The 25,827-nt window shown below is 42.3% G+C and overlaps 2 protein-coding genes across 5 annotated transcripts; both read right to left on the reverse strand.

The window, feature by feature from the left end:
* Nucleotides 1-887: 887 nt before the first annotated feature.
* Nucleotides 888-22,951, reverse strand: LOC309374108 (mas-related G-protein coupled receptor member H-like). Of its 4 annotated transcripts, XM_081918949.1 has the most exons (4): nucleotides 22,785-22,873; nucleotides 22,036-22,086; nucleotides 21,496-21,548; nucleotides 18,112-19,617 (listed from the first exon to the last, which is right to left on the reverse strand). In XM_081918949.1, the coding sequence occupies exons 1-4, from the start codon at nucleotides 22,812-22,814 to the stop codon at nucleotides 18,726-18,728; spliced, it is 1,026 nt and encodes a 341-aa protein (XP_081775075.1). In that variant the 5' UTR covers nucleotides 22,815-22,873; the 3' UTR covers nucleotides 18,112-18,725. The 4 variants fall into 4 exon arrangements, with proteins under 4 accessions (XP_081775074.1, XP_081775076.1, XP_081775075.1 ...); XM_081918948.1 differs by lacking the exons at nucleotides 18,112-19,617; nucleotides 21,496-21,548; nucleotides 22,036-22,086 and adding exons at nucleotides 888-3,058; nucleotides 4,642-4,667 and having other exon boundaries at nucleotides 22,785-22,951; XM_081918950.1 differs by lacking the exons at nucleotides 18,112-19,617; nucleotides 21,496-21,548; nucleotides 22,036-22,086; nucleotides 22,785-22,873 and adding exons at nucleotides 888-3,058; nucleotides 4,642-4,667; nucleotides 7,252-7,351.
* Nucleotides 9,308-11,087, reverse strand: LOC309374144 (mas-related G-protein coupled receptor member H-like). Its single transcript, XM_081919009.1, has one exon. The coding sequence runs from the start codon at nucleotides 10,630-10,632 to the stop codon at nucleotides 9,817-9,819; it is 816 nt and encodes a 271-aa protein (XP_081775135.1). The 5' UTR covers nucleotides 10,633-11,087; the 3' UTR covers nucleotides 9,308-9,816.
* Nucleotides 22,952-25,827: the final 2,876 nt, after the last annotated feature.

Consider the following 25,827-nt stretch of genomic DNA (forward strand, 5'->3'; position numbering starts at 1 on the left):
ACAGAAATGAGCTGAGATACAAAGGGATCTGGTGGATTCTGAACTGACACTATAGTCAACACTAGTTGGGATCGAGCCCGATCACTATATAGCTGCAAGTGGTTTAGCCTAGAGCAAGCTTGTGCCTGCCCCATGGCTGCCACCTCAGGCAGTATGAGCAAGGGGCTGTAGTTATGGTGGTGGCTATGTCATGCCATGATGCCCCACTGCTGTCTATGGGCCAGAACTCCGGTCAACATTATAATGGGGGAGGCATTGAGAAAAGATTTAGCACAACCCTTTAGATTTTATAGGGGTGGAGAAGTTCGTGCTCAAGCATAAATCTGTTTCCTTTGGAAAGGGTTACTCTTTCCAAAGGAAATAATTCAGCTCAGAACTCCTAGTCTAAAACTCATTCTTTGGACAATATGTAGAAGGACCCCTGGATGGTTAAGTCCAGTCAAAGGTGGCTATGGGGTGCAGCGCTCATCTTGCTTTGCATCTTGCTTTGCAAGATGAGGTAACCGCTGTTTGTCCACAGACAAGTTTCTGGGTCACGTGCCCAGCATGACTAAACCTCTTGTGCCATAACAGAACACTGTGATGTGGGCCAGAGCCCACAGAAAAGCTGTTTACCCTTTTGCTGCAGCGGTACCTATTTATTTATTTATTTGCTTTTGAACTGCTAGATTGGCAGACGCTGGAATGGAGCAATAGGAGCATTTAAAAAGGGTAATGTGAATTCCAGATAGAAGGAAACAGAAGGTCCATATCAGGGCACTGATAATGGTAGATAAATGTGTTGGACTGTAGCACTGATGGCAAAGTGGGAAGAGAACAGCCACAGACATGTCAATGCTGATGGCTGTCAGTAGAAGCTGGCCAACAGAATATGTGAAGAAAAATAGTTCAAATAATAATATTTTAATCACATGAACAGAATGGAATTCCCCACAGAGAGTTACAACAGGCAAAATAATACTGAGGAGAGCTGTAAAGACACCAAAGTCAGCTATGGAGAGGTTCAGGATGCAGGTGGTGAAAGGATTCTTCTCAATGTGGAAGCCAAGAAGGTGGATGACTTTTCCATTCCCCAGGAAGCCAAACATGCAGATAATGATAGGGATACTGTTGACAATGCTTAGGGTTAACGTCAAGGAAGCTGGCAACTCAATTTCCATATAAAAAACTCTTCCCTGGAAGAGACCAGAAGAAATAAGTTCCTGATGTGCCCCACGGCTGCCACCACAGTCAGCAAGAGCAAGGAGCTGTATTTATGGTGGTGGCTATCAGTGGTGGATCTACATTTTGGGGGCCCTGAAGCTTGGTTTGCTATAGGGCCCCCTTTACAACTGGCAATAAGGTCTGAGTAACCATTGTTATCTTCTTCAATGGGGTTGTTCCACAACAGATCATCATATCTTTATAACATTCATGCTACAGACTCTCAAACTTTGGGATTGTTGAAATAGATACAACAAAAAATTAATTAATTTGAATCATGAGACTCAAAATAAGTCTACTAGATCCACAGTTTTAAGCAATGTGAATTAAATTGTTTCTGGGTTGGCTGTAACTCCAAAAAACATTATGGCAGTTGTTCATGGATAAAGAAGCCCAACCCACTGGACAATATAGGGTTGAAGAAATCTATGCTCACACATATTTTCCATCTAAGCTCCATCTTCACAGTAGTGCTCTTTCCAAAGCAAACATTAAAATGCAGAACTCCTAAAGTGGAACTCCTGCTTTCGACAATAGAAAGAAAGACATTACAAGAAGACATTCAGAAAACAGATTATTGTCTAGACATCATGTTGATCATGGTACAGTGGTACCTCTGGTTACAAACGCTTCTGGTTATGAATGCTTCAGGTTACGAACTCTGCAAACCCAGAAGTAGCTGCTCCTGGTTGTGAACTTTGCCCCAGGATGCGAACGGAAAGCGCTCGCTGGAGGCGTGCATGCAGCGGGAGGCCCCATTAGCGAAAGAGCGCCTCAGGATAAGAATGGTTTCAGCTTAAGAATGGACCTCCAGATCAAATTAAGTTCGTAACCAGAGGTACCACTGTAATACAGAAGTTGACATTTCTTGTCTTAAGCCTTCAAGGGAGCCATCGTAATTGAGTTTTCAGTTCCAGACTTCGACTCTTCTAAAACTGAGTTTTCAGTTCTGGACTCTGACTGTTCCACAAAGTCTTCCTCATCCTTGAAAATCCTCTGGAGTGCAGCTTTCATGGAGACCCTGGACTGGCCCTTTTTCTGTCTCCTCCCAACTAGGAAATAGATCAGTGGGTTGACACTACTATTCAGAGAGGCACACACAAAACCAACTTCCATTAGAATCATATTCTTCTCATTAAAATAGATGGCAGTGTAAATGGCATTTAGTGGGAAAGCAAAGATGAGGAAGAAAAGAAGTGCAAGCAAAATGGTGGTGAGCAGCTTCCCGCGTTGATTCTGCTCTGATTTGCAGCAGACTTTGAGGGCCAGTATCAGAGTGGAGGTGACCATCAGAGGAGTGCAAATGAGGGCATTTACAATAAGCTGGTACACTAGGTTAGAGTCTGGAAAGCTCTGAGTCAGTAGGAGAGTAAGGTGAATGCCTGAGAGCAGGAAAGAGAGGGTCCATATCAGGGCACAAATAATGGTGGATAAACGTGCTGGTCGGTGGCATCGATGCCAAAGTGGGAAGAGGACAGCCACAGACCTGTCGATGCTGATGGCGGTCAGTAGAAACTGGCCCGCAGAATACGTGAAGAAAAATAGTTCATATAATATTTTTCTAATCCAAACAACAACATGAGATTTCTCATAGAAAGTTACAACGGGCAAAATAATAGTCAGGAGAGCTGCGAGGACACCAAAGTCAGCGATGGAGAGGTTCAGGATGTAGGTGGTGAAAGGATTCCTCTTAATGTGGAAGCCCAGAAGCCGGATGACCATTCCATTTCCCAGGAAGCCAAAGATGCAGATGATGATAAAGGCACTGTTGGCAATGCTTTGGGTTAACTTCAATGAAACAGTTGAGCCATCATCTGAATCTCCAGAAGAGTGATTTGGCTCTTCATTCTCTATCCTGGAAGAGATAACAGGAAATCTTTTTTGGATATACACTAACTATAGCATTAACTATCATCAAAAGTTAGGATTATCCACTTGCAAAGAGATAATTTGATTTTCTTCTTGTCTAGTTCAACACCTGTGTAGCTAAGGCACTGCACAGTTTCCGTGAGTCTTCAAAATAAGCTGGTTGGTAGCTTTTCATTTTTTTAAAAAAAATATTTTTTACTGATTTTCTTTTCTTGTAAGAAATATTCAATGTCATCATTTAACATCCATTTTCTAGTTTCCCCCTCTCTGTTGACTTCCCCCAACTTCCATTTCTGGTTTATTACACCAAATGTTACATTCTGCTGTTTATACATAATGTTCTGTTATCACTAATTATATTTCTTGTTCTCTGTTAATAAAGTTGTAAATGTTTATTTAAATCCTGCCAATAGCTTTTCAATTTTTGAAACAAATAAGTTGATATCTTATCACAAAATAAGGGAACTTTGAGTTTCAAAGCATGGCGATATCATACCCCAACATTATCAGTTAGGAAATGATTCTCATAACAGGGAAAACATTTTTCCTAGAGGTTTTCCTGGAAAACTACAAATTCAAAAACATTTCCAAATAAAAAGAAAGCACCATTTTTTCTTCAATCCAACATTGTTGGATTATGTTAATCCAACTGAATGATCAAATTAATCTGATTTAATGTTGCAATGATGCTTTTCATAATTGCAGAACTAGTCATTGGGGGGGGATTTGAATCTCCTTGCATTTTACTTAGACATTATCTAATTTAAACTTCCTGAGCCAATATGCAAAACAACATTTTCTTTGAAATTCAAATTTACCCACATTTTTGGATGCAGTTCTCCAACCAAAGTGTTTACAAAAAATACATGTTTTATGGGAATATGCTTGTTAAAGTGTGTTCATTCTTCAAAACAGCACAAGCATTACATTTTTAAAAAAAGAAAGTCACACTAACATATTTTTAAATATTACATGAAGTTATTTCTTTTTAATCCAAATTGTTGCAGAAATGTAGAGAATTCAAAATGTGAGAAACTGAGAGAACCCAAAATGGAAATCTCCACCCCCTTATGCAAACTATAAGATGGAGTTATGGTCCTGTATTACGCGGGTGACGCTGTGGGTAAAAGCCTCAGCGCCTAGGGCTTGCCGATCGAAAGGTCGGCGGTTTGAATCCCCACGGCGGGGTGCGCTCCCGTTGCTTGGTCCCAGTGCCTGCCAACCTAGCAGTTTGAAAGCACCCCCGGGTGCAAGTAGATAAATAGGGACCACTTACTAGCGGGAAGGTAAACGGCGTTTCCGTGTGCGGCTCTGGCTCGCCAGAGCAGCGATGTCACGCTGGCCACGTAACCCGGAAGTGTCTCCGGACAGCGCTGGCCCCCGGCCTCTTGAGTGAGATGGGCGCACAATCCTAGAGTCTGTCAAGACTGGCCCGTACGGGCAGGGGTACCTTTACCTTTACCTTTATTAATCACATATGCTGTACCACATCTTCATTCTTAGGTGTGTTGAAGTTAATGTATACAGTGCTAATACTGAACATGATATGACTTTTTTATGTGCACTTACCACAGTCGTCTAGATATATTCTTCTCCTTTTTTTTCGAAAAAGAGGATTTATGTAAGAGAAAATAAAATTACAATTAGAATCCAGTTACAGAGGCTACTTTTTGTTTAACAGATTAGTTGTCTATAGCAACTGAGCAAAGAGGTCAAGGAAAAGAAAGAATGCAAATATAAGGTAGTTTAATTTTAATAAAATGTGTTGCAATTTCACAAACCAAATATACGTATTGAATCAAAGGAGGTAACATTGGTGAACATTATATAATAGCACGGTGCATGAGATACTCTTATGGTGCATTCAATATGACCTTAACAGATTGTAGAACTGGACCCAAAAAAATGAATTTCAATAGGGACCAGTTTCAGGTTCTACACTTAGGTAGGAGAAACCAGTTGCACATATATAAGATGAGAGAAACCTGTCTTTCCACTAGTACATTTAAAAAGGATCTAGGGGTCTTAGTAGACCAAAAGCTTCACACGTCAGCCATGTGGTGTAGCAGGAAAAAGCAACTGCTTTCTAGGCTGCATCAACAGATATACTGTATAGTTCCTAATCAAGGGAAGTCATAGTTCCATTCTGTTCTGCCTTGGTCAAACCACACCTGGAATACTATGTCGAGTTCTGGGTGCCACAATTTAAGAATTATGTTGAAAAGCTGGAATATGTGCAGGGTGTGTGTGTGTGTGTGTGTGAGAGAGAGAGAGAGAGAGAGAGAGAGAGAGAGAGAGAGAGAGAGAACAAGATAATCAGGGGTCTGGAAACCAAGCCTTATGAGGAACAGGTGAGGGAGTTGGGCATGTTTAGCCAGGGGCAGAGGAGACTGAGAGAAGAGAGAGAGGAGAACAGAATCATAGAACTGTAGAGTTGGATGAGACCCCAAGGGTTATCTCGTACAGCGCCCTTGTTATATTAAAGGGCTGTTACATGGATGATGGATCCAACTTGTTTTCTCCTGCTCCAGAGACAGGACATGACCCAATGGATTCAAGTTGCAAGAAAGGAGATTCCAACTAACTATCAGGAAGAACTTTCTGACAAGAAGAGCTGTTATACCTGAAGGAGTGTCTCTACCCACATCGTTCTGTCCGGACACTGAGGTCCAGCGCCGAGGGCCTTCTGGTGGTTCCCTCAATGTGAGAAGCGAGGTTACAGGGAACCAGGTAGTGGCCCCTTCCCTGTGGAACGCCCTCCCATCAGATGTCAAAGAGATAAACAACTACCTGATATTTAGAAGACATCTGAAGGCAGCCCTGATCAGGGAAGTTTTTAATGTGTGACATTTTAATGCTTTGCCTTCCCTCAGGTGGGATACCTGGAGGTCTCTGCCTACCTCAGTCAGCTGTCCAATCCCGCCTGGGGGAAGCGTTGCCAAGGAGACCAGGCCAGGTAGGGGAGGGATTACCTGCCCACACAATAGAGGGAGGATCTTACCTGGGAATCCTCTCTTGGCTCCAGAGCTTCTCCCACCCTACCCACCCTCAGTTAATGTCTTATTTTGCAGGTTAACTTTTCTTCACAGGTTTTGCAGGTTAACTTTTCTTCACAGGTATGCGGGCGCTGCTACGTTAAGGTTGCTGTGAAAGGGCCGGAAAGGAATTTCCCTCCATTGGCAGGTTTCGCCTTTCCTGTAGCAAAACGTCACAACTTTGGTGGTATCAGGCCTTGGGCGGAATCCTTTTGTCCATCTTCCTCTTTGCGGCGGTGATACCAGGGTTCCCCGTTATAGGGGTTTCTGAAGGGAGGCTTTGACCATACGCCGAAAGGTCATCATTGCTCTCCCCTGCGGCGGCGGCATTACGGGGGCGGCTATCTCTGCTTGAACATATGTTCTCCAGAGCCGGCCCATCCCCCCCCACACACTGGATAACCCTGATGCTCCCTAGGTCCCCGGCTGGGGACTGGGGAGGGAGAACGCCCAATGCCTGAGCCAATGTCTACCCACATTTGAAATTTAATAAAGTTGTGGCCAATTTAATCCCATAGCACGTTGTCTTGAGTTGTTATTCCACATGACAGGGGGACCGCTCGGGATCTGGGGACTCCGCCTGTCCACACAATAATAATTTATTATTTGTACCCCGCCCAGCTGGCTGGGTTTCCCCAGCCACTCTGGGCAGCTTCCAACAAAAATTAAAAATACATTAAAATGTCACACATTAAAAACTTCCCTGATCAGGGCTGCCTTCAGATGTCTTCTAAATATCAGGTAGTTGTTTATCTCTTTGACATCTGATGGGAGGTTGGATGAAAATCTACACTGCAGGTGGTTCGACCAGAAGACCTCTGGGGTCCCTTCCAACTCTACAATTCTATGATTCTATGTATCTGGAATATATATATTTGTTTACACATTATCCTTGAATACTTAACCTTCCTTGCTTGTTTGGTTTTAGCGTTTTAGAATGTTTGGGAGTGTAAACGGCTGAATTGGACAGCCAACCTCCCCATTTCTCTTCTACAAGCTGCTATAAGTGTCAGGCCCCACCCTAACTCATGAAAACATGCAGAGAGAAATTGCCACAGTATCAGCAAACAGGCACCTAAATCAGCATCATGTAAAAGCAAATGGGGAAGCAATTAAAAGGGAGCCTTTGTTTAGGAGCGCTTACCTTGTAATCATCCATCATGGGATAGTCCAGAAAATGTACTGGTCCCCCAAGAAACCCAAGCTAGAGTTGTAGCTAGAACAGCCTCCAACACATAATAAGCTAGTTAGCAAAATAATTAAGTGGAAAATGAAAGAGGAAACTGAATCACCAGCTACTTTTGAAACGCATCCTGGTATTGTTCCAGCATCAACACAGGAAGTAGGTGTTAGAGTAAGAAGAGTTGAGCTTTTAATATTTACTGTGCTTGATGCCAGGCTGTGCTGCTGTGGGTCGCCCCTTCCCCACCTCACTCAACCTCCGCAACGATGCGCCAAGTGAGGAGACCCCCGGCGGCAGGCAGGGAAGGACAGGAAGCTGGGGACAGGGCCTGCCAGAACATGCCTGGGCAGAACAGGAATCCCCATGAAAGATGGCACCTGTGCTGGGGCACCTGGTTCACACCCTCTCAAAATTGTGTGCCTGGGGCCATACCACCTCCCCATCTGTCTATAACCCTTTCCTTCCTCATGGATAACAAAGTACAGTAAGTAACTCATGGGATATGAGGTGGTCTATCATCTCTAATCCCCTTGGCTCCAAGTATGACTCTGGCTAACTGGTTTGATTGATTAGCCACTTGCTACGTATGATATATGTTCAGAGGCATGTAGAGGAGTGTTCATGGTGGCAAGTCCAGGTGTAGGAATTCCATCAAATTTTATCTGAAATGAACATTCGAAGAAAATGTTGGGGTAGTCCTTTCATACAAAACATCTAAGCAATATTTTGAGTTTTATACATCAGGTCTTAAAGATGGTGTGGTGTTGTTGATTTTTCTTGTGCAAAGGTTCTTCCTCATTTTGCTGAGAGATTTTCCCTTGAGGAAGCCCCCCCTCTCCGTTTTTACTGAAGATTCAGTTTCTGCAAGAGCTTGTGTTTTTCAAGACATTTCCTTGATATGAAGTTTGTTCCACATGCTTCATTATCAGCTTTCACCCACAGGAAGTATCTCACCAGTTAATCTGCTGATTTCTGTGCATAGTTGCCATGACCAAATGTCTTCAAAAACTAGCATTGTGTTGTCCAGAGCACTTGTCTTGTAACTGCATGTATTTTGGGGTGTGTATCAGAGTGCAAAATCAACAATATGGTTTATCCCCCTCACAAATAGTGGATACAGTGGTACCTCTGGTTACGAACTTAATTAGTTCTAGAGGTCCGTTCTTAACCTGAAACCGTTCTTAAGCTGAAACTGTTCTTAACCTGAGGTACCACTTTAGCTAATGGGGCCTACTGCTGCCACTGTGCTGCTACCGTGTGATTTCTGTTCTCATCCTGAGGTAAAGTTCTTAACCCGAGGTACTACTTCCAGGTTAGTGGAGTCTGTAACCTGAAGTGTTTGTAACCTGAGGTGTTTGTAAACTAAGTTACCACTGTATTACAATCTGAAATCTCTGGCTGAGTCTTTAATCAGGATAATGGCACTTGTGGTTTTTTGTAATATGATAGTGGCCCAGCCACTTGAAATTCTGCTGCTCCCTGCACTGATGTCACTTAGATATACGCTAAAAACAGATTTTTTCCATAGACTTTTGGAGATAGTGGTTAACACTCAGCAACCCTGGGTTTGACATACTTACAGCATCATTCTAATCCAAGGCCTGTTGGAATTAGCAAATTTGGAACAGGTGGACTTTAGGCTACACCAGCATAGCTCAACCTGGCTCTGCTCAGTCAAGAAATAATTCCTGACCAGTCAAGAAATAATTCACTTGACTGAGTGTTACGGCGTATGTGTTTCTTTTCAAAGTGTAGCTTCAATTGTTGACTACTGCTTCCCAGAAACTCTGCTAAATGGATGGAAGCTGCTAACAAGTTGCCTATACATGAGTATAACCACACAGCAAAAATGTGATGGACTGTGACCTTCAATAGTGAGTTGTTGTGTGCTGTTCAGTAAGGACTGGAGTCAGATGCAAAGTACAATAAAATTGAAAGATTTATTTAAATTGCAGCTGAGAAATGATTAAGATAAAACTCTGTGGTATAAGAATGAAAAGAATACATAAATGAAATGCAAGTGAGCAATGGAGAAGCGAAAAAGAACACTATAAGATACCTGTAATTATTATAATTATTTCATTCTGCATTAAATTAGTATACCACCCTATACCTTTTGATATCAAGGCGGTTCACAGCCACTGCAGTCAGCGTGAGCAAGGGACTGTGGTCATGTCCCACTGCTGTCTAGCTTGGAGTTGTGTGCTTTGTTCAGTCTACTTCTGTACTTTCTGAAAGGCTGAAACGCCAATCAACATTATGGTGTAGGGAGGTTTAGGGGAGAGAAGCTTTAGCCCAACCCTTCAAAAAATATATGGGTGAAGAAGTCTACGCTCAAGCTGACCTTCTGTCCAAGGCCCATCTCCACAGTCTTACTCTATCCACAGCAAATGTTACAATACAAAACTCCTAGTTTAAATTTCCTAGATAGAAAAGCATTAAAAGAAGTCTTTCACACCACAGACTACCCTCTGTACATTATTGTGCTTATGATAATAAAGAATTGGCCAGTCGTGCCTTATGGCATTAAGTTGCTATCATAACCGAGTTTTCAGTTTTGGATGCTGATTCTTCCTCATCCTTGAAAATCCTCTGGAGTGCAGCTTTCATGGAGACCCTGGACTGGCCCTTCTTCTGTCTCCTCCCAACTAGGAAATAGATCAGCGGGTTGACACTACTATTCAGAGAGGCACACACAAAACCAACTTCCATTAGAATCATATTCTTCTCATTAAAATAGATGGCAGTGTAAATGGCATTTAGTGGGAAAGCAAAGATGAGGAAGAAAAGAAGTGCAAGCAAAATGGTGGTGAGCAGCTTCCCGCGTTGCTTCTGTTCTGATTTGCAGCAGACTTTGAGGGCCAGTACCAGAGTGGAGGTGACCATCAGAGGAGTGCAAATGAGGGCATTTACAATAAGCTGGTACACTAGGTTAGAGTTTGGAAAGCTCTGAGTCAGTAGGAGAGTAAGGTGAATGCCTGAGAGCAGGAAAGAGAGGGTCCATATCAGGCCACAAACAATGGTGGATAAACGTGCTGGTCGGTGGCATCGATGCCAAAGTGGGAAGAGGACAGCCACAGACCTGTCGATGCTGATGGCGGTCAGTAGAAACTGGCCCACAGAATATGTGAAGAAAAATAGTTCAAATAATACTCTTCTAATCAAAACAGCAACATGGGATTTCTCATAGAAAGTTACAACAGGCAAAATAATAGTCAGGAGAACTGTAAGGACAGCAAAGTCAGCGATGGAGAGGTTCAGGATGTAGGTGGTGAAAGGATTCCTCTTAATGTGGAAGCCCAGAAGCCAGATGACCATTCCATTTCCCAGGAAGCCAAACATACAAATGATGATGATTATGCTGTCAGCAATGCTTTGGGTTATATCTTTATCACCTATTTCCTCAATATATGTTTTCCTGGAAGAGATAAAAAGATCTCAGTACCTGATATGATGTCTAGGTTCACCTTCATTAACTCTAATGTCAGCATGTCCCAATCAGTGATCAATCAAAGCAGCAAAGAGATAATACCACTTTCTTCTTATCTAGATCAATACCTGTGTAGCTATGGCAGTACACATTTTCCTGGAATCTTCAGAGTAAACTGACTGGTAGCTTTTCCATTTTTACAACTATTGAGTAAATATTGACACAAAGTAGGTGAAATGTTGAGGTTCAATAGCAAGTTAGGAAATAGCTAACACTATTCTAGGCTGCATCAATGGAAGTAAAGTGGCCAGATTGAGGGAAGTAATAGCACCACTCTATTCTGTCTTGGTCGGACCACACCTGGAATACAGTGGTACCTCGGGCTAAGTACTTAATTCATTCTGGAGGTCCGTTCTTAACCTGAAACTGTTCTTAACCTGAAGCACCACTTTAGCTAATGGGGCCTCCTGCTGCTGCCGCGCCACCAGAGCACAATTTCTGTTCTCATCCTGAAGCAAAGTTCTTAATCTGAAGTACTATTTCTGGGTTAGGGGAGTCTGTAACCTAAAGCGTATGTAACCTGAGGTACCACTGTATTTTGTCCAATTCTGGGCACCCCAATTTAAGAAGGATTTTGACAGGCTGAAACATGTGCAGAGGAGGGCAACCAAGATGATCAAGGGTCAGGAAACCAAGCCTTATGAGGAGTAGTTGAAGGTATGTTTACCCTGGAAAAGAAGAGACTGAGAGGTGATATGATAGCCATCTCCAAATATCTTAAGGGCTGTGACATGGAAGAGAGTAGGACTCAAACCAATGGCTTCAAGTTCAAGGAGATTCTGACTAAACATTCGAAAAAAAACTTTCTGACAATTAGAGCCATTTGGCAGTGGAACAGACTCCCTCAGGAGATTATGGACTCCCCTTCATTGGAGGCTTTTAGGCAGAGGTTGGATGGTCATCTGTCATGGATGCTTTACCTGAGATTCCTGCATTGCCGGGGGTTGGACTAGATGACCCTTGTGACCCTTCCAACTCTCAAATTCTATGAATCTATGATTATGAGTTAGGAAATGATTCTCAGAAAAGGGGAAGTACTTCCCTGTGGTCTTCCCCTCCATTTTTAGTAACAACGGCCCCAAACATTTTTTTAATACAGGAAATTTTAATTAAAGGGAAGGGGAGCGAGTCTATTAGTGGTATTTATTCCCCTCCACTTGTTGTGACAAAGGGCTAAACCTTTTTCTTTAACACAAGATTGTTTGATTAAGTTGAGATTGTTGCTATGATGGTTTTGCTAGTCACAGAACTGGAGATGGGGGATAGATTTGAATTTCTTTCCATTTTATTTAGAAGCTATCTAATTTGAACTTCCTAACAAAACAACAGCACATTTTTTCTTTGAAATTCACACTTATCTGCATTTTGTGATGCAGTTCTCCAGCCAAGAAATTCCTACAAAAATGCATGTATTATGGGAAATTGCTTGCAAAAGTGTACTCATTATTCAAAATTGCACACAAAATATATTTATTTTAACAAATGTAACTTTCTTCTAAGTTACATTAAAATATTTTAAAAATACATGCAGAAATGTGAAGAACTGGAAACATGAGAAACTGAGAGAATCCAAAATGGAAATCTCTGTCTATTGTTGTGAAAGTTCTATAAGATATTTTTCCATATTAATCACTTGTGCTTTGTCACACCTACATTCTCAGGTTTACAGTGAAGTGAATGGATACAGTGCTTATACTGAAGATGAAATTATTTGAAAAATGCACTTACCCCACGCCAATGTAAGGGATAGAAAAATTTTCTGATGTCTAAGTAAAATCACAAATACAACCCAGTTACAAGGGTACTTGGGGTTTAAGAGAATAGATGTTAATAACAACTGACCAAATGAGCAAAGAGGTCAAGGGGAGGGAGGATAATGCAAAAACAATGTACCGGTAGTTTAATTTAAAAAATACTTTGCAATTTCACAAATCAAATATCATTTTTCAACAAATAACATTGCTGAACATTGTATAACAGCATGGTCTATGTATGATGCATTTAAGATCTTCACAGATTGGAGAACCAACAAATGAATTGGAATAGGTACCAATGTCAGGCAGAAACAACCAACTGCATAAATATAAGACAGATAACACCTGACTTGCCAGTAGTACATGTGAAAAGGAGCTAGGGGTCTTAGTAGACCATGTTTCCTCAACCTCAGCCCTCCAGATGTTTTTGGCATACAACTCCCATGATCCCTAGCTAACAGGACCAGTGGTCAGGGATTATGGGAACTGTAGTCTCAAAACATCTGGGGGGTTGATGTGGAGGAAGCCTGTAGTAGGCCAAAAGCTTCACGAGTCAACCGTGTGATGTAGCAGCAAAAAAAGCTATTCTAGACTACAGAACTATAGTGTCCCAAACAAGGGAAGTAACAGAACCACAATATCTTACCTTGGTCACATCAAACACGAAGTGCTGTGTCCAGTTCTGGGCACCTGCCTGCAGCAGATAAGACTGAGAGGAGAGAGAGAGGAGAACAGATAACCCACAGGGTCCTTTCCAACTCTAAAACTCTTTGATTCTATGTATCTAGAAATACATATTTCTATTACACATTAGCTTTGCACGCTTACCCCCTTAACACCATTTGGTTAATGGTTATGACAAGGTTGTTTGTTTCTTTTTACAATGTTTGGTAGTGGAAATAGCTGAAATGAACAGCCAGCCTATCTGTTTTCTCTTTTACAAGCTGCTATACATCTTAAATTCAGTCTCAAGCCTAACTCATGAAAGCATGCAAAGAGAAATTGCCACAGTATCAGCAAACAGGCACCTAAATCAGCATCATGTAAAAGCAAATCGGGAAGCAATTAAAAGGGAGCTTTTGTTTAAGAGTGCTTACCTCACAATCACCCATCATGGGATGTAAAATGTACTCGTCCCCCAAGAAACCCAAGCTAGAGTTATAGCCGGAACAGCTGCTGATGAGCTAGTCAGCAACAAAAGGAAGCAGAAATCAAAAGAGGAAACTGAAGAACCAGAAGATTTTGAACTAGATCTGGATAACAAACTTCATAGGAAGTAGGCGTTAGAGAAGGGGGGGGGGGAATCAGACACAGAATTCAAACCCATGGAATTGGTAGGTAGATTGTTTTAGTGGCTAATTTGATTAGATAATACTTTGAATTGTGATTGGAAATATACTGGGAGCCAATGTCAATCCTTTAGGACTGGTGTTATATGGTTCTGGAGGTCATTCCGAGTCACCAGTCTATTTGCTTCATTCTGGATTGGTTGTAGTTTCTGAGATATCTTCAAAGGTAGCCCCACATAGAGGACATTGCAATAGTCCAAGTGGGAGATAACCAAAGTATGCACCACTCTGGCAAGACAGTCTGTGGGCAGGTAGAGGCTCAGCCACATAGGGCTGGTAGACAGTTGCTCTGGACACAGAATTGACCTGCGTCTCCATGAACAGGAGGGTGAGCAGGGGGTCCCCGATACCCAGTGCTATTTTTCTAGAAAAAGAGGTACTGGAACACACCATGAACACCTCCCCCATTCTCTTAGAATGGCAATGGCAACCATTTGAGAGGATCGTGTCCTGATGTTGATTTTTCCTTAGGCAAAGGTATTTCCACAGGTGAAACATTTTCCTGACAAGTTTCCTGACCCCTCCTTTACTGAAAATAATAATAATAATAATAATAATAATAATAATAATAATAATAATAATAGTTTAATAATAATTTATTATTTATACCCCGCCTATCTGGCTGGGTTTTCTCAGCCACTCTGGGTGGCTATTACTATATTTAGTTTCTGCAAGAGTTTGTGTTTTTCAACAACTTTCCTTGATATGACATTTGTTGCACATGCTTCATTATCAGCTTTCAACCACAGGAAATATCTCACCAATTACTATGCTCATTTCTGCTCACATAGTTGTGTGATCAAATCTCTTCATTTTGCTGTGAAGGGATTTTTTTTTTTGTATCTGCATGCCTTTTGGGCGTGCATATCAGAGCACAGAATCAACAATATGGTTTGCATGGACAGGCGGAGTCCCCAGATCCCGAGCAGTCCCCCCCGTCATGTGGAATAACGACTCAAGACAACGTGCTATGAGATTAAATTTGCCACAACTTTATTAAATTTCAAATGTGGGTAGACCTTGGCTCAGGCATTGGGCGTTCTCCCTCCCCAGTCCCCAGCCGGAGACCTTGGGAGCATCAGGGTTATCCAGTGTGTGTGTGGGGGGGATGGGCCGGCTGGAGAACATATGTTCAAGCAGAGATAGCCCCCCTCCGTTACACCACCACTGCAGGGGAAAGCAATGACGACCTTTCGGCATACGGTCAAAGCCTCCCTTCAGAAACCCCTTTAACGGGGAACCCTGTTATTACCGCTGCAAAGAGGAAGATGGACAAAAGGATTCCGCCCAAGGCCTGATACCGCCCACATACCTGTAAGAAAAGTTAACCTGCAAAATAAGGCATTAACTGAGGGTGGGTAGGGTGGGAGAAGCTCTGGAACCAAGTGAGGATTCTCAGGTAAGATCCTCCCTCTATTGTGTGGGCAGGTAATTCCTCCCCTACCTGGCCTGATCTCCTTGGCAACGCTTCTCCCAGGTGGGATTGGACAGCTGACTGGGGTAGGTGGAGACCTCCAGGTATCCCACCTGAGGGAAGGCAAAGCCAAGCCTATGCTGATGGAGCCGCTCCAGGTCCAGGGGCTGCGGGTGTCCACACAAAGGTCGCCCCCCGTTTTATGTGGGGAGCAGTTATTATCCCCTCACCCACAAATAGCAGATACTACAATCTGAAATATCTGTCTAGATCTTTAAATTGGATAATGATGCTTATTTTTTGTGATGGTGGCAGTCCAGCTTTCTAATTTCCTCCCACTTGAAATTCTGCTGGTGTTTGTCACTCAGCAGCCATAGGTTTGATATACTTACAGCACAATTCCAATCAGAGGTCTGTTGGAATTAACAAGTTTGGAATAGGTGGACTCCAAACCTCCAGATATCCCCACAGTGGTTTCATGTACATGTTAAATAATGTGGGGGATAGGCTTGAGCCTCATGGAACCCCACATTGTACGGGTCTGAAAAGCATTTCCCAAGCAACACCCTCTGGGAATGACCATCCAAGTAGGAGTGGAACCACCACAAAGAGGTACCACCCACTCCTAATTTGGACAGTCACTTCAGAAAGATAACCTGCTCAATGGTATCAAAAGCCACTGAGAGGTTGAGAAGAATTAACAGGGACATGTTTCCTTTGTCTCTGTCTCAACAGAGGTCATCAAACAAGGCAACCAGAGTAGTTTCTGTGCCAAAACCGGGCCTAAACCCCAATTGAAATGGATCCAGAAAATCAGTTTCTTCCAAAAGTGCCTGGATCTGGTCTGTGACCACTCATTCCAGAACATTGCTCAGAAAAGGGAGATTAGCAACTGGCTGGTAGTCAGTTAGGTTTTCCAAATCCAGGGAAGGTTTCTTAAGGAGTGGTTTTAGCACTGTCTCCTTCAAAATTGTGTGCCTGGGGCCATACCACCTCCCCATCTGGCTATAACCCTTTCCTTCCTCATGGATAAGTAACCCATGGGATATGAGGTGGTCTATCATCTCTAATCCCCTTGGCTCCAAGTATGACTCTGGCTAACTGGTTTGATTGATTAGCCACTTGCTACGTATGATATATGTTCAGAGGCAAGTAGAGGAGTGTTCATAGTGGCAAGTCCAGGTGTAGGAATTCCATCAAATTTTATCTGAAATGAACATTCGAAGAAAATGTTGGGGTAGTTCTTTCATACAAAACATCTAAGCGATATTTTGAGTTTTATACATCAAGTCTTAAAGATGGTGTGATGTTGTTGATTTTTCTTTTGCAAAGGTTCTTCCTCATTTTGCTGAGAGATTTTCCCTTGAGGAAGCCCCCCTCTCCTTTTTTACTGAAGATTCAGTTTCTGCAAGAGCTTGTGTTTTTCAAGAAGTTTCCTTGATATGAAGTTTGTTACATATGTTTCATTATCAGCTTTCACCCACAGGAAGTATCTCACCAGTTAATCTGCTGATTTCTGTGCATAGTTGCCATGACCAAATGTCTTCAAAAACTAGCACTGTGTTGTCCAGAGCACTTGTCTTGTAACTGCATGTGTTTTGGGGTGTGTATCGGAGTGCAGAATCAACAATATGGTTTATCCCCCTCACAAATAGTAGATACAGTGGTACCTCTGGTTACGAACTTAATTCGTTCTGGAGATCCGTTCTTAATCTGAAACCATTCTTAACCTGAAATTGTTCTTAACCTGAGGTACCACTTTAGCTAATGGGGCCTACTGCTGCCACTGTGCTGCTGCCGCGTGATTTCTGTTCTCATCCTGATATAAAGTTCTTAACCCGAGGTACTACTTCCTGGTTAGTGGAGTCTGTAACCTGAAATATTTGTAACCCGAGGTGTTTGTAAACTAAGTTACCACTGTATTACAATCTGAAATCTCTGGCTGGGTCTTTTATCTGGATAATGACACTTGTGGTTTTTTGTGTGATGATGGTGGCCCAGCCACTTGAAATTCTGCTGCTCCCTGCACTGATGTTAGTTAGATATAAGCTAAAACAGATTTTTTCCATTGACTTTTGGAGATAGTGGTTAACACTCAGCAGCCCTGGGTTTGATATACATACAGCATCATTCTAATCCAAGGCCTGTTGGAATTAGCAAATTTGGAATCGATGGACTACAGCAACATTGCTCAACGTGGCTCTGCTCCTGGTTCAGCAAGAGGTCCACTGCACTGTAAGATCTGACAAATCTTGTCATATAGGCTGTTAGTGATATGCGGGATGGGGTGGCCTGAAAACAGCTTGCTGCAGTGAGTGTTAGGGAGTCATTCATCCACAAACAGGGAGAAGATTCCATTACAGTCATATATAAGTGGGAGAGGCACTCTGAGCATACACAGCTTCAGCTGGAAGTGCCAATAAAAGGAGAACTAGACGACTGACCAAACTGCTGCTTCATGACTGCCGATAGATTGTGTCTGCCTCCATCATTGCTTAAAAGAAAGAAGGACTGAAGCTTAAGTATTCCATTACAGGTATTGCTATAATGATTGTAAATAGTGCTACCGTGAAGTGTTTATGACCAGCCAAGAAATAATTCACTTGACTGAGTATTACAGTGTCTGTGTTTCTTCTCAAAGGGTAGCTTCAATTGCTGACTACTGCTTCCCAGAAACTCTGCTAAATGGATGGAAGCTGCTATAACAAGTTGCCTACACATGAGTATACCCATGCAGTGAAAATGTGATGGACTCTGACCTTCAATAGTGAGTTGTTGTGTGCTGTTCAGAAAGAACTGGAGTCAGATGCAAAGTACAATAAAATTGAAAGATTTATTTAAATTGCAGCTGAGAAATGATTAAGATAAAACTCTGTGATATAAGAATGAAAAGAATACAGAAATGAAATGCAAGTGAGCAATGGAGAAATGAAAAAGAACAACAGAGAAACAAAAAAGAACACTATAAGATACATGCAATTATTATAATTATTTCATTCTGCATTAAATTAGTATACCACCCTATACTTTTAGATATCAAGGCGGTTCACAGCCACTGCAGTCAGCGTGAGCAAGGGACTGTGGTCATGTCCCACTGCTGTCTAGCTTGGAGTTGTGTGCTTTGTTCAGTCTACTTCTGTACTTTCTGAAAGGCTGAAACGCCAATCAACATTATGGTGTAGGGAGGTTTAGGGGAGAGAACCTTTAGCCCAACCCTTCAAAAAATATAGGGGTGAAGAAGTCTCCACAGTCCCACAGGCCCATCTCCACAGTCTTACTCTATCCACAGCAAGTATTACAATACAAAACTCCTAGTTTAAATTTCCTAGATAGAAAAGCATTAAAAGAAGTCTTTCACACCACAGACTACCCTCTGTACATTATTGTGCTTATGATAATAAAGAATTGGCCAGTCGTGCCTTATGGCATTAAGTTGCTATCATAACCGAGTTTTCAGTTTTGGATGCTGATTCTTCCTCATCCTTGAAAATCCTCTGGAGTGCAGCTTTCATGGAGACCCTGGACTGGCCCTTCTTCTGTCTCCTCCCAACTAGGAAATAGATCAGCGGGTTGACACTACTATTCAGAGAGGCACACACAAAACCAACTTCCATTAGAATCATATTCTTCTCATTAAAATAGATGGCAGTGTAAATGGCATTTAGTGGGAAAGCAAAGATGAGGAAGAAAAGAAGTGCAAGCAAAATGGTGGTGAGCAGCTTCCCGCGTTGCTTCTGCTCTGATTTGCAGCAGACTTTGAGGGCCAGTACCAGAGTGGAGGTGATCATCAGAGGAGTGCAAATGAGGGCATTTACAATAAGCTGGTACACTAGGTTAGAGTTTGGAAAGCTCTGAGTCAGTAGGAGAGTAAGGTGAATGCCTGAGAGCAGGAAAGAGAGGGTCCATATCAGGGCACAGATAATGGTGGATAAACGTGCCGGTCGGTGGCATCGATGCCAAAGTGGGAAGAGGACAGCCACAGACCTGTCGATGCTGATGGCGGTCAGTAGAAACTGGCCCACAGAATACGTGAAGAAAAATAGTTCAAATAATACTTTTCTAATCAAAACAGCAACATGAGATTTCTCATAGAAAGTTACAACAGGCAAAATAACAGTCAGGAGAACTGTAAGGACACCAAAGTCAGCGATGGAGAGGTTCAGAATGTAGGTGGTGAAAGGATTCCTCTTAATGTGGAAGCCCAGAAGCCGGATGACCATTCCATTCCCCAGGAAGCCAAACATGCAGATGATGATAATTATGCTGTTGGCAATGCTTTGGATTACATTTCTATCACGTATTTCCTCAAAATATAATTCCCTGAAAGAGATAAAAGGATTTCAGTACCTGATATGATGTCTAGGTTCACCTTCATTAACTCTAAAGTGATCAATCTAAGCAGCAAAGAGATAATACCACTTTCTTCTTGTCTAGATCAATACCTGTGCAGCTATGGCATTACACATTTTCCTGGAATCTTCAAAGTAAACTGTCTGGTAGCTTTTCCATTTGTACAACTATTGAGTAAATATTGACACAAAGTAGGTGAAATGTTGCGGTTCAATAGCAAGTTAGGAAATAGCTAACACTATTCTAGGCTGCATCAATGGAAGTATAGTGTCCAAATTGAGGGAAGTAATAGCACCACTCTATTCTGTCTTGGTCGGACCACAACTGGAATACAGTGGTATCTCGGGTTAAGTACTTAATTCATTCTGGAGGTCCATTCTTAACCTGAAACTGTTCTTAACCTGAAGCACCACATTAGCTAATGGGGCCTCCTGCTGCTGCTGCGCCACCAGAGCACAATTTCTGTTCTAATCCTGAAGCAAAGTTCTTAATCTGAAGTACTATTTCTGGGTTAGCGGAGTCTGTAACCTGAAGCGTATGTAACCAGAGGTACCACTGTATTTTGTCCAGTTCTGGGCACCCCAATTTAAGAAGGATTTTGACAGGCTTGAACATGTGCAGAGGAGGGCAACCAAGATGATCAAGGATTGGGAAACCAATTCTTATGAAGAGAAGTTGAAGGTATGTTTAGCCTGTAAAAGAGGAGACTGAGAGGTGATATGATAGCCATCTTTAAATATCTTAAGGGCTGTGACATGGAAGAGAGTAGGACTCAAACCAATGGCTTCAAGTTCAAGGAGATTCTGACTAAACATTCGAAAAAAAACTTTCTGACAATTAGAGCCATTTGGCAGTGGAACAGACTCCCTCAGGAGATTATGAACTCCCCTTCATTGGAGGCTTTTAGGCAGAGGTTGGATGGCCATCTGTCATGGATGCTTTACCTGAGATTCCTGCATTCCCGGGGGTTGGACTAGATGACCCTTGTGACCCTTCCAACTCTAAAATTCTATGAATCTATGATTATGAGTTAGGAAATGATTCTCAGAAAAGGGGAAGTACTTCCCTGTGGTGCTCCCCTCCATTTTTAGTAACAACGGCCCCAATCATTTTCTTTAATCCAGGAAATTTTAAATAAAGGGAAGGGGAGCGAGTCTATCAGTGGTATTTATTTCCCTCCACTTTTTGTGACAAAGGGCTAAACCTTTTTCTTTAACAAGGGATTGTTGGATCAAGCTGAGATTGTTGCTATGATGGTTTTGCTAATCGAAGAACTAGAGATGGCGGATAGATTTGAATGTCTTTGCATTTTAATTAGAAACTATCTAATTTGAACTTCCTGAACCAACAGCACATTTTTTATTTGAAATTCACACTTATCTGCATTTTGTGACGCAGTTCTCCAGCCAAGAAATTCCTACAAAAATGCATGTATTATGGGAAATTGCTTGCAAAAGTGTACTTATTATTCAAAACTGCACAAAAAATATATTAATAGATTTCTTTTCACAAATGTAACTTTCTTCTAAGTTACATTAAAATATTTTTTAAAATACACGAGGAAGTCATTTTTTTTAAAAAAAAATCAAAATTCTGCAGAACTGGAAACATGAGAAATTGAGAGAATCCAAAATGGAAATCTCTGGCTATTGTTATGAAAACTCTATAAGATATTGTTCCGCATTAATCACTTATGCTTTGTCACACCTACATTCTCTTATGTAGGTGTGACACACATAAGATGCTTTGTCACACCTACATTCACTGTATCCATTCACTTCACTTTAAGTGAAGTGAATGGATACAGTGCTTTAACTGAACATGAAATTATTTTAAAAATGCACTTACCCAAGTAAAAATACACCTTCTTTATATTGAATGCTAGAAAAATTTCCTGATATCTAAATAAAATCACAATTACAACCCAGTTAAGGAGAGTATAACATTGTTGAACATTGTATAACAGCATGGTGTATGTATGATGAATTTAAGATGAACTTCACAGATTGGAGAACCAACAAATGAATTGGAATAGGTACAATGTCAGGCAGAAACAATCAACTGCATAAATATAAGTTGGAGAACACCTGACTTGCCAGTAGTACATGCGAAAAGGATCTAGGGGTCTTAGTAGACCAGGCTTCCTCAACCTCGGCCCTCCAGATGTTTTTGGCCTACAACTCCCATGATCCCTAGCTAGCAGGACCAGTGGTCAGGGATGGTGGGAATTGTAGTCTCAAAACATCTGGAGGGTTGAGATTGAGGAAGCCTGTAGTAGACCAAAGGCTTTACGAGTCAACCGTGTGATGTAGCAGCAAAAAAAGTTATTCTAGACTACAGAACTGTAGTGTCCCAAACAAGGGAAGTAATAGAACCGCAATATCTTACCTTGGTCTGATCAAACATGGAGTCCTGTGTCCAGTTCTGGGCACCTGAAGACTGAGAGGAGAGAGAGAAGAGAACAGATTGCCCCAGGGTCCTTTCCAACTCTAAAACTCTTTGATTCTATGTATCTAGAAATATATATTTCTATTACACATTAGCTTTGCATGCCAGTGTGGTGTAGTGGTTAAGAGCGGTAGTCTTGTAATCGGGGGAACCGGGTTCGCATCTCTGCTCCTCCACATGCATCTGCTGGGTGACCTTGGGCTAGTCACACTTCTTTGAAGTCTCTCAGCCCCACTCACCTCACAGAGTGTTTGTTGTGGGGGAGGAAGGGAAAGGAGAATGTTAGCCGCTTTGAGACTCCTGAAGGGGAGTGAAAGGCGGGATATCAAATCCAAACTACTACTCTTCTTCTTCTTCTTCTTCTTCTTCTTCTTCTTCTTCTTCTTCTTCTTCTTCTTCTTCTTCTTCTTCTTCTTCTTCTTCCCCCTTTAACCTCATTTGGTTAATGGTTATGACAAGGTTGTTTGTTTTTACAATGTTTGGTAGTGGAAATAGCTGAAATGAACAGCCAGCCTATCTGTTTTCTCTTTTACAAGCTGCTATACATCTTAAATTCAATCTCAAGCCTAACTCATGAAAGCATGCAGAGAGAAATTGCCACAGTATCAGCAAACAGGCACCTAAATCAGCATCATGTAAAAGCAAATGGGGAAGCAATTAAAAGGGAGCTTTTGTTTAAGAGTACTTACCTCGTAATCATCCATCATGGAATAGCCCATGAAATGTACTGGTCCCCCAAGAAACCCAAGCTAGAGTTATAGCCGGAACAGCTGCTGCTGAGCTAGTCAGAAACAAAAGTAAGCAGAAATCAACAGAGGAAACTGAAGCACCAGAAGATTTTGAAATAGTTCTAGATAACAAACTACATAGGAAGTAGGCGTTAGAAAAGGAAGAAAAGAGCAGACACAGAATTCAAACCAATGGAATTGGTAGGTAGATTGTTTTAGTGGCTAATTTGATAATAGTTTGAATTGTGCTTGGAAATATACTGGGAGCCAATGTCAATCCTTTAGGACTGGTGTTATATGGTTCTGGAGGTCACTCCGAGTCACGAGTCTATTTGCTTCATTCTGGATTGGTTGTAGTTTCTGAGTCACCTTCAAAGGTAGCCCCACATTGCAATAGTCCAAGTGCACATTGCAATAGTCCAAGTGCACATTGCAATAGTCCAAGCCCCACATTGCAATAGTCCAAGTGCACATTGCAATAGGGCATTGCAATAGTCCAAATGGGAGATAACCAAAGCATGCACCACTCTGTCAAGACAGTCTGTGGACAGGTAGGGGCTCAGCCACATAGGGCTGGTAGACAGTTGCCCTGGACACAGAATTGACCTGCGTCTCCATGAACAGGAGGGTGAGCAGGGCGTCCCCGATACCCAGTGCTATTTTTCTAGAAAAAGAGGTACTGGAACACACCATGAACACCTCCCCCATTCTCTTAGGATGGCAATGGTGACCATTTGAGAGGATCGTGTCCTGATGTTGGTTTTTCCTTAGGCAAAGGTACTTCCACAGGTGAAACATTTTCCTGACAAGTTTCCTGACCCCTCCTTTACTGAAGATAATAATAATAATAATAATAATAATAATAATAACAATAAAAATGTCCTTCACAGCAAAATGAAGAGATTTGATCACAGCAACTATGTGAGCAGAAATGAGCATAGTAATTGGTGAGATATTTCCTGTGTTTGAAAGCTGATAATGAAGCATGTGCAACAAATGTCATATCAAGGAAAGTTGTTGAAAAACACAAACTCTTAAACCTAAAGTACTCTCTGTAACTGGCATTTTTTTGTATCTGCATGCATTTTGGGTGTGCGTATCAGAGCACAGAATCAACAATATGGTTTATCCCCTCACCCACAAATAGCAGATACTACAATCTGAAATATCTGTCAGGATCTTTAAATTGGATAACGATGCTTATTTTTTGTGATGGTGGCAGCCCAGCTTTCTAATTTCCTCTCACTTGAAATTCTGCTGGCATTTGACACTCAGCAGCCATAGGTTTGATATACTTACAACACAATTCCAATCAGAGGTCTGTTGGAATTAACAAGTCTGAAATAGGTAGACTCCAAACCTCCAGGTATCCCCACAGTGGTTTCACGTAGACGTTAAACAAAGTGGGGGAAAGGCTTGAGCCTCATGGAATCCCAAATTGTACGGGTCTGAAAAGCATTTCTCAAGCAACACCCTCTGGGAATGACCATCCAAGTTGGATTAGAACCACCGCAAAGAGGTACCACCCACTCCTAGTTCGGACAGTCACTTCAGAAAGATAACATGGTCAATGGTATCAAAAGCCACTGAGAGGTCAATAAGAATTAACAGGGACATTTTCCCTTTGTCTCTCTCTCTCAACGGGGGTCATCAAACAGGGCAACCAGAGTAGTTTCTGTGCCAAAACCGGGCCTAAACCCCAATTGAAATGGATCCAGTAAATCAGTTTCTTCCCAAAGTGCCTGGATCTGGTCTGTTGACCACTCATTCCAGAATGTTGCTCAGAAAAGGGAGATTAGCAACTGGCTGGTAGTTATATATAATAAGAATAATAATTTATTATTTATACCCTGCCCATCTGGCTGAGTTTCCCCAGCCATTTTCGGCGGCTCCCAATCAAGTGTTAAAAACAGTACAGCATTAAATATTAAAAACTTCCCTGAACAGGGCTGCCTTCAGATGTCTTTTAAATAATAATAATAATAATAATAATAAATTTTATTTATATCCCGCCCTCCCCAGCCGAAGCCGGGCTCAGGGCGGCTAACAACACCAAAATAGTGTGACGTTATAAAAACATTATAAAAATTAATTAAAATCAAGATTGATGGCAGCCATAAAGTTTTGTAAAGGTTGCCAAAGGAGGGAGTCAGGCTGCGCCCTAACCAAAGGCCTGGCGGAACAGCTCTGTCTTGCAGGCCCTACGGAAAGATGTCAAGTCCTGCAGGGCCCTTGTCTCTTGTGACAGAGCATTCCACCAGGTTGGAGCCGCAGCCGAAAAGGCCCTGGCTCTAGTTGAGGCCAGCCTAACCTCTCTGTGGCCTGGGACCTTCAAGGTGTTTTTGTTTGAAGACCGTAGGTTCCTCTGTGGGGCATACCAGGAGAGGCGGTCCCGTAGGTACGAGGGTCCTAGGCCGTATAGGGCTTTGAAGGTTAAAACCAGCACCTTAAACCTGATCCTGTACTCCACCGGGAGCCAGTGCAGCTGGTATAGCACCGGATGAATGTGATCTCGCAGCGAAGACCCCGTAAGGAGTCTCGCTGCGGCATTCTGCACCCGCTGGAGTTTTTGGGTCAGTCTCAAGGGCAGCCCCACGTAGAGCGAGTTACAATAATCCAGTCTGGAGGTGACCGTCGCGTGGATCACAGTAGCTAGGTCAGGGTGAGAGAGGTAAGGAGCCAACTGCTTAGCTTGGCGGAGATGAAAAAATGCCGCCTTTGTAATAGCTGCAATCTGCGCCTCCATGGAGAGGGAGGTATCGAAGATTACACCCAAACTCTTAACGGACAGCGCTGGCACTAATTGCACCCCCGCAAGAGATGGGAGCTGCCCCCTCAGTCCCATATCATCCCGTCCCAGCCAGAGGACCTCTGTCTTCGAAGGATTTAACTTCAACCGGCTCCCACGTAACCATCCAGCCACAGCTTCCAAGCATCTGATCAGTGTGTCTGGGGCCGAGTCAGGATGGCCATCCATCAACAGATAGAGTTGGGTGTCATCAGC

The sequence above is a fragment of the Podarcis melisellensis genome (assembly GCF_964234715.1).
Source record: "Podarcis melisellensis genome assembly, chromosome: 7".
NCBI lineage: Eukaryota > Metazoa > Chordata > Lepidosauria > Squamata > Lacertidae > Podarcis > Podarcis melisellensis.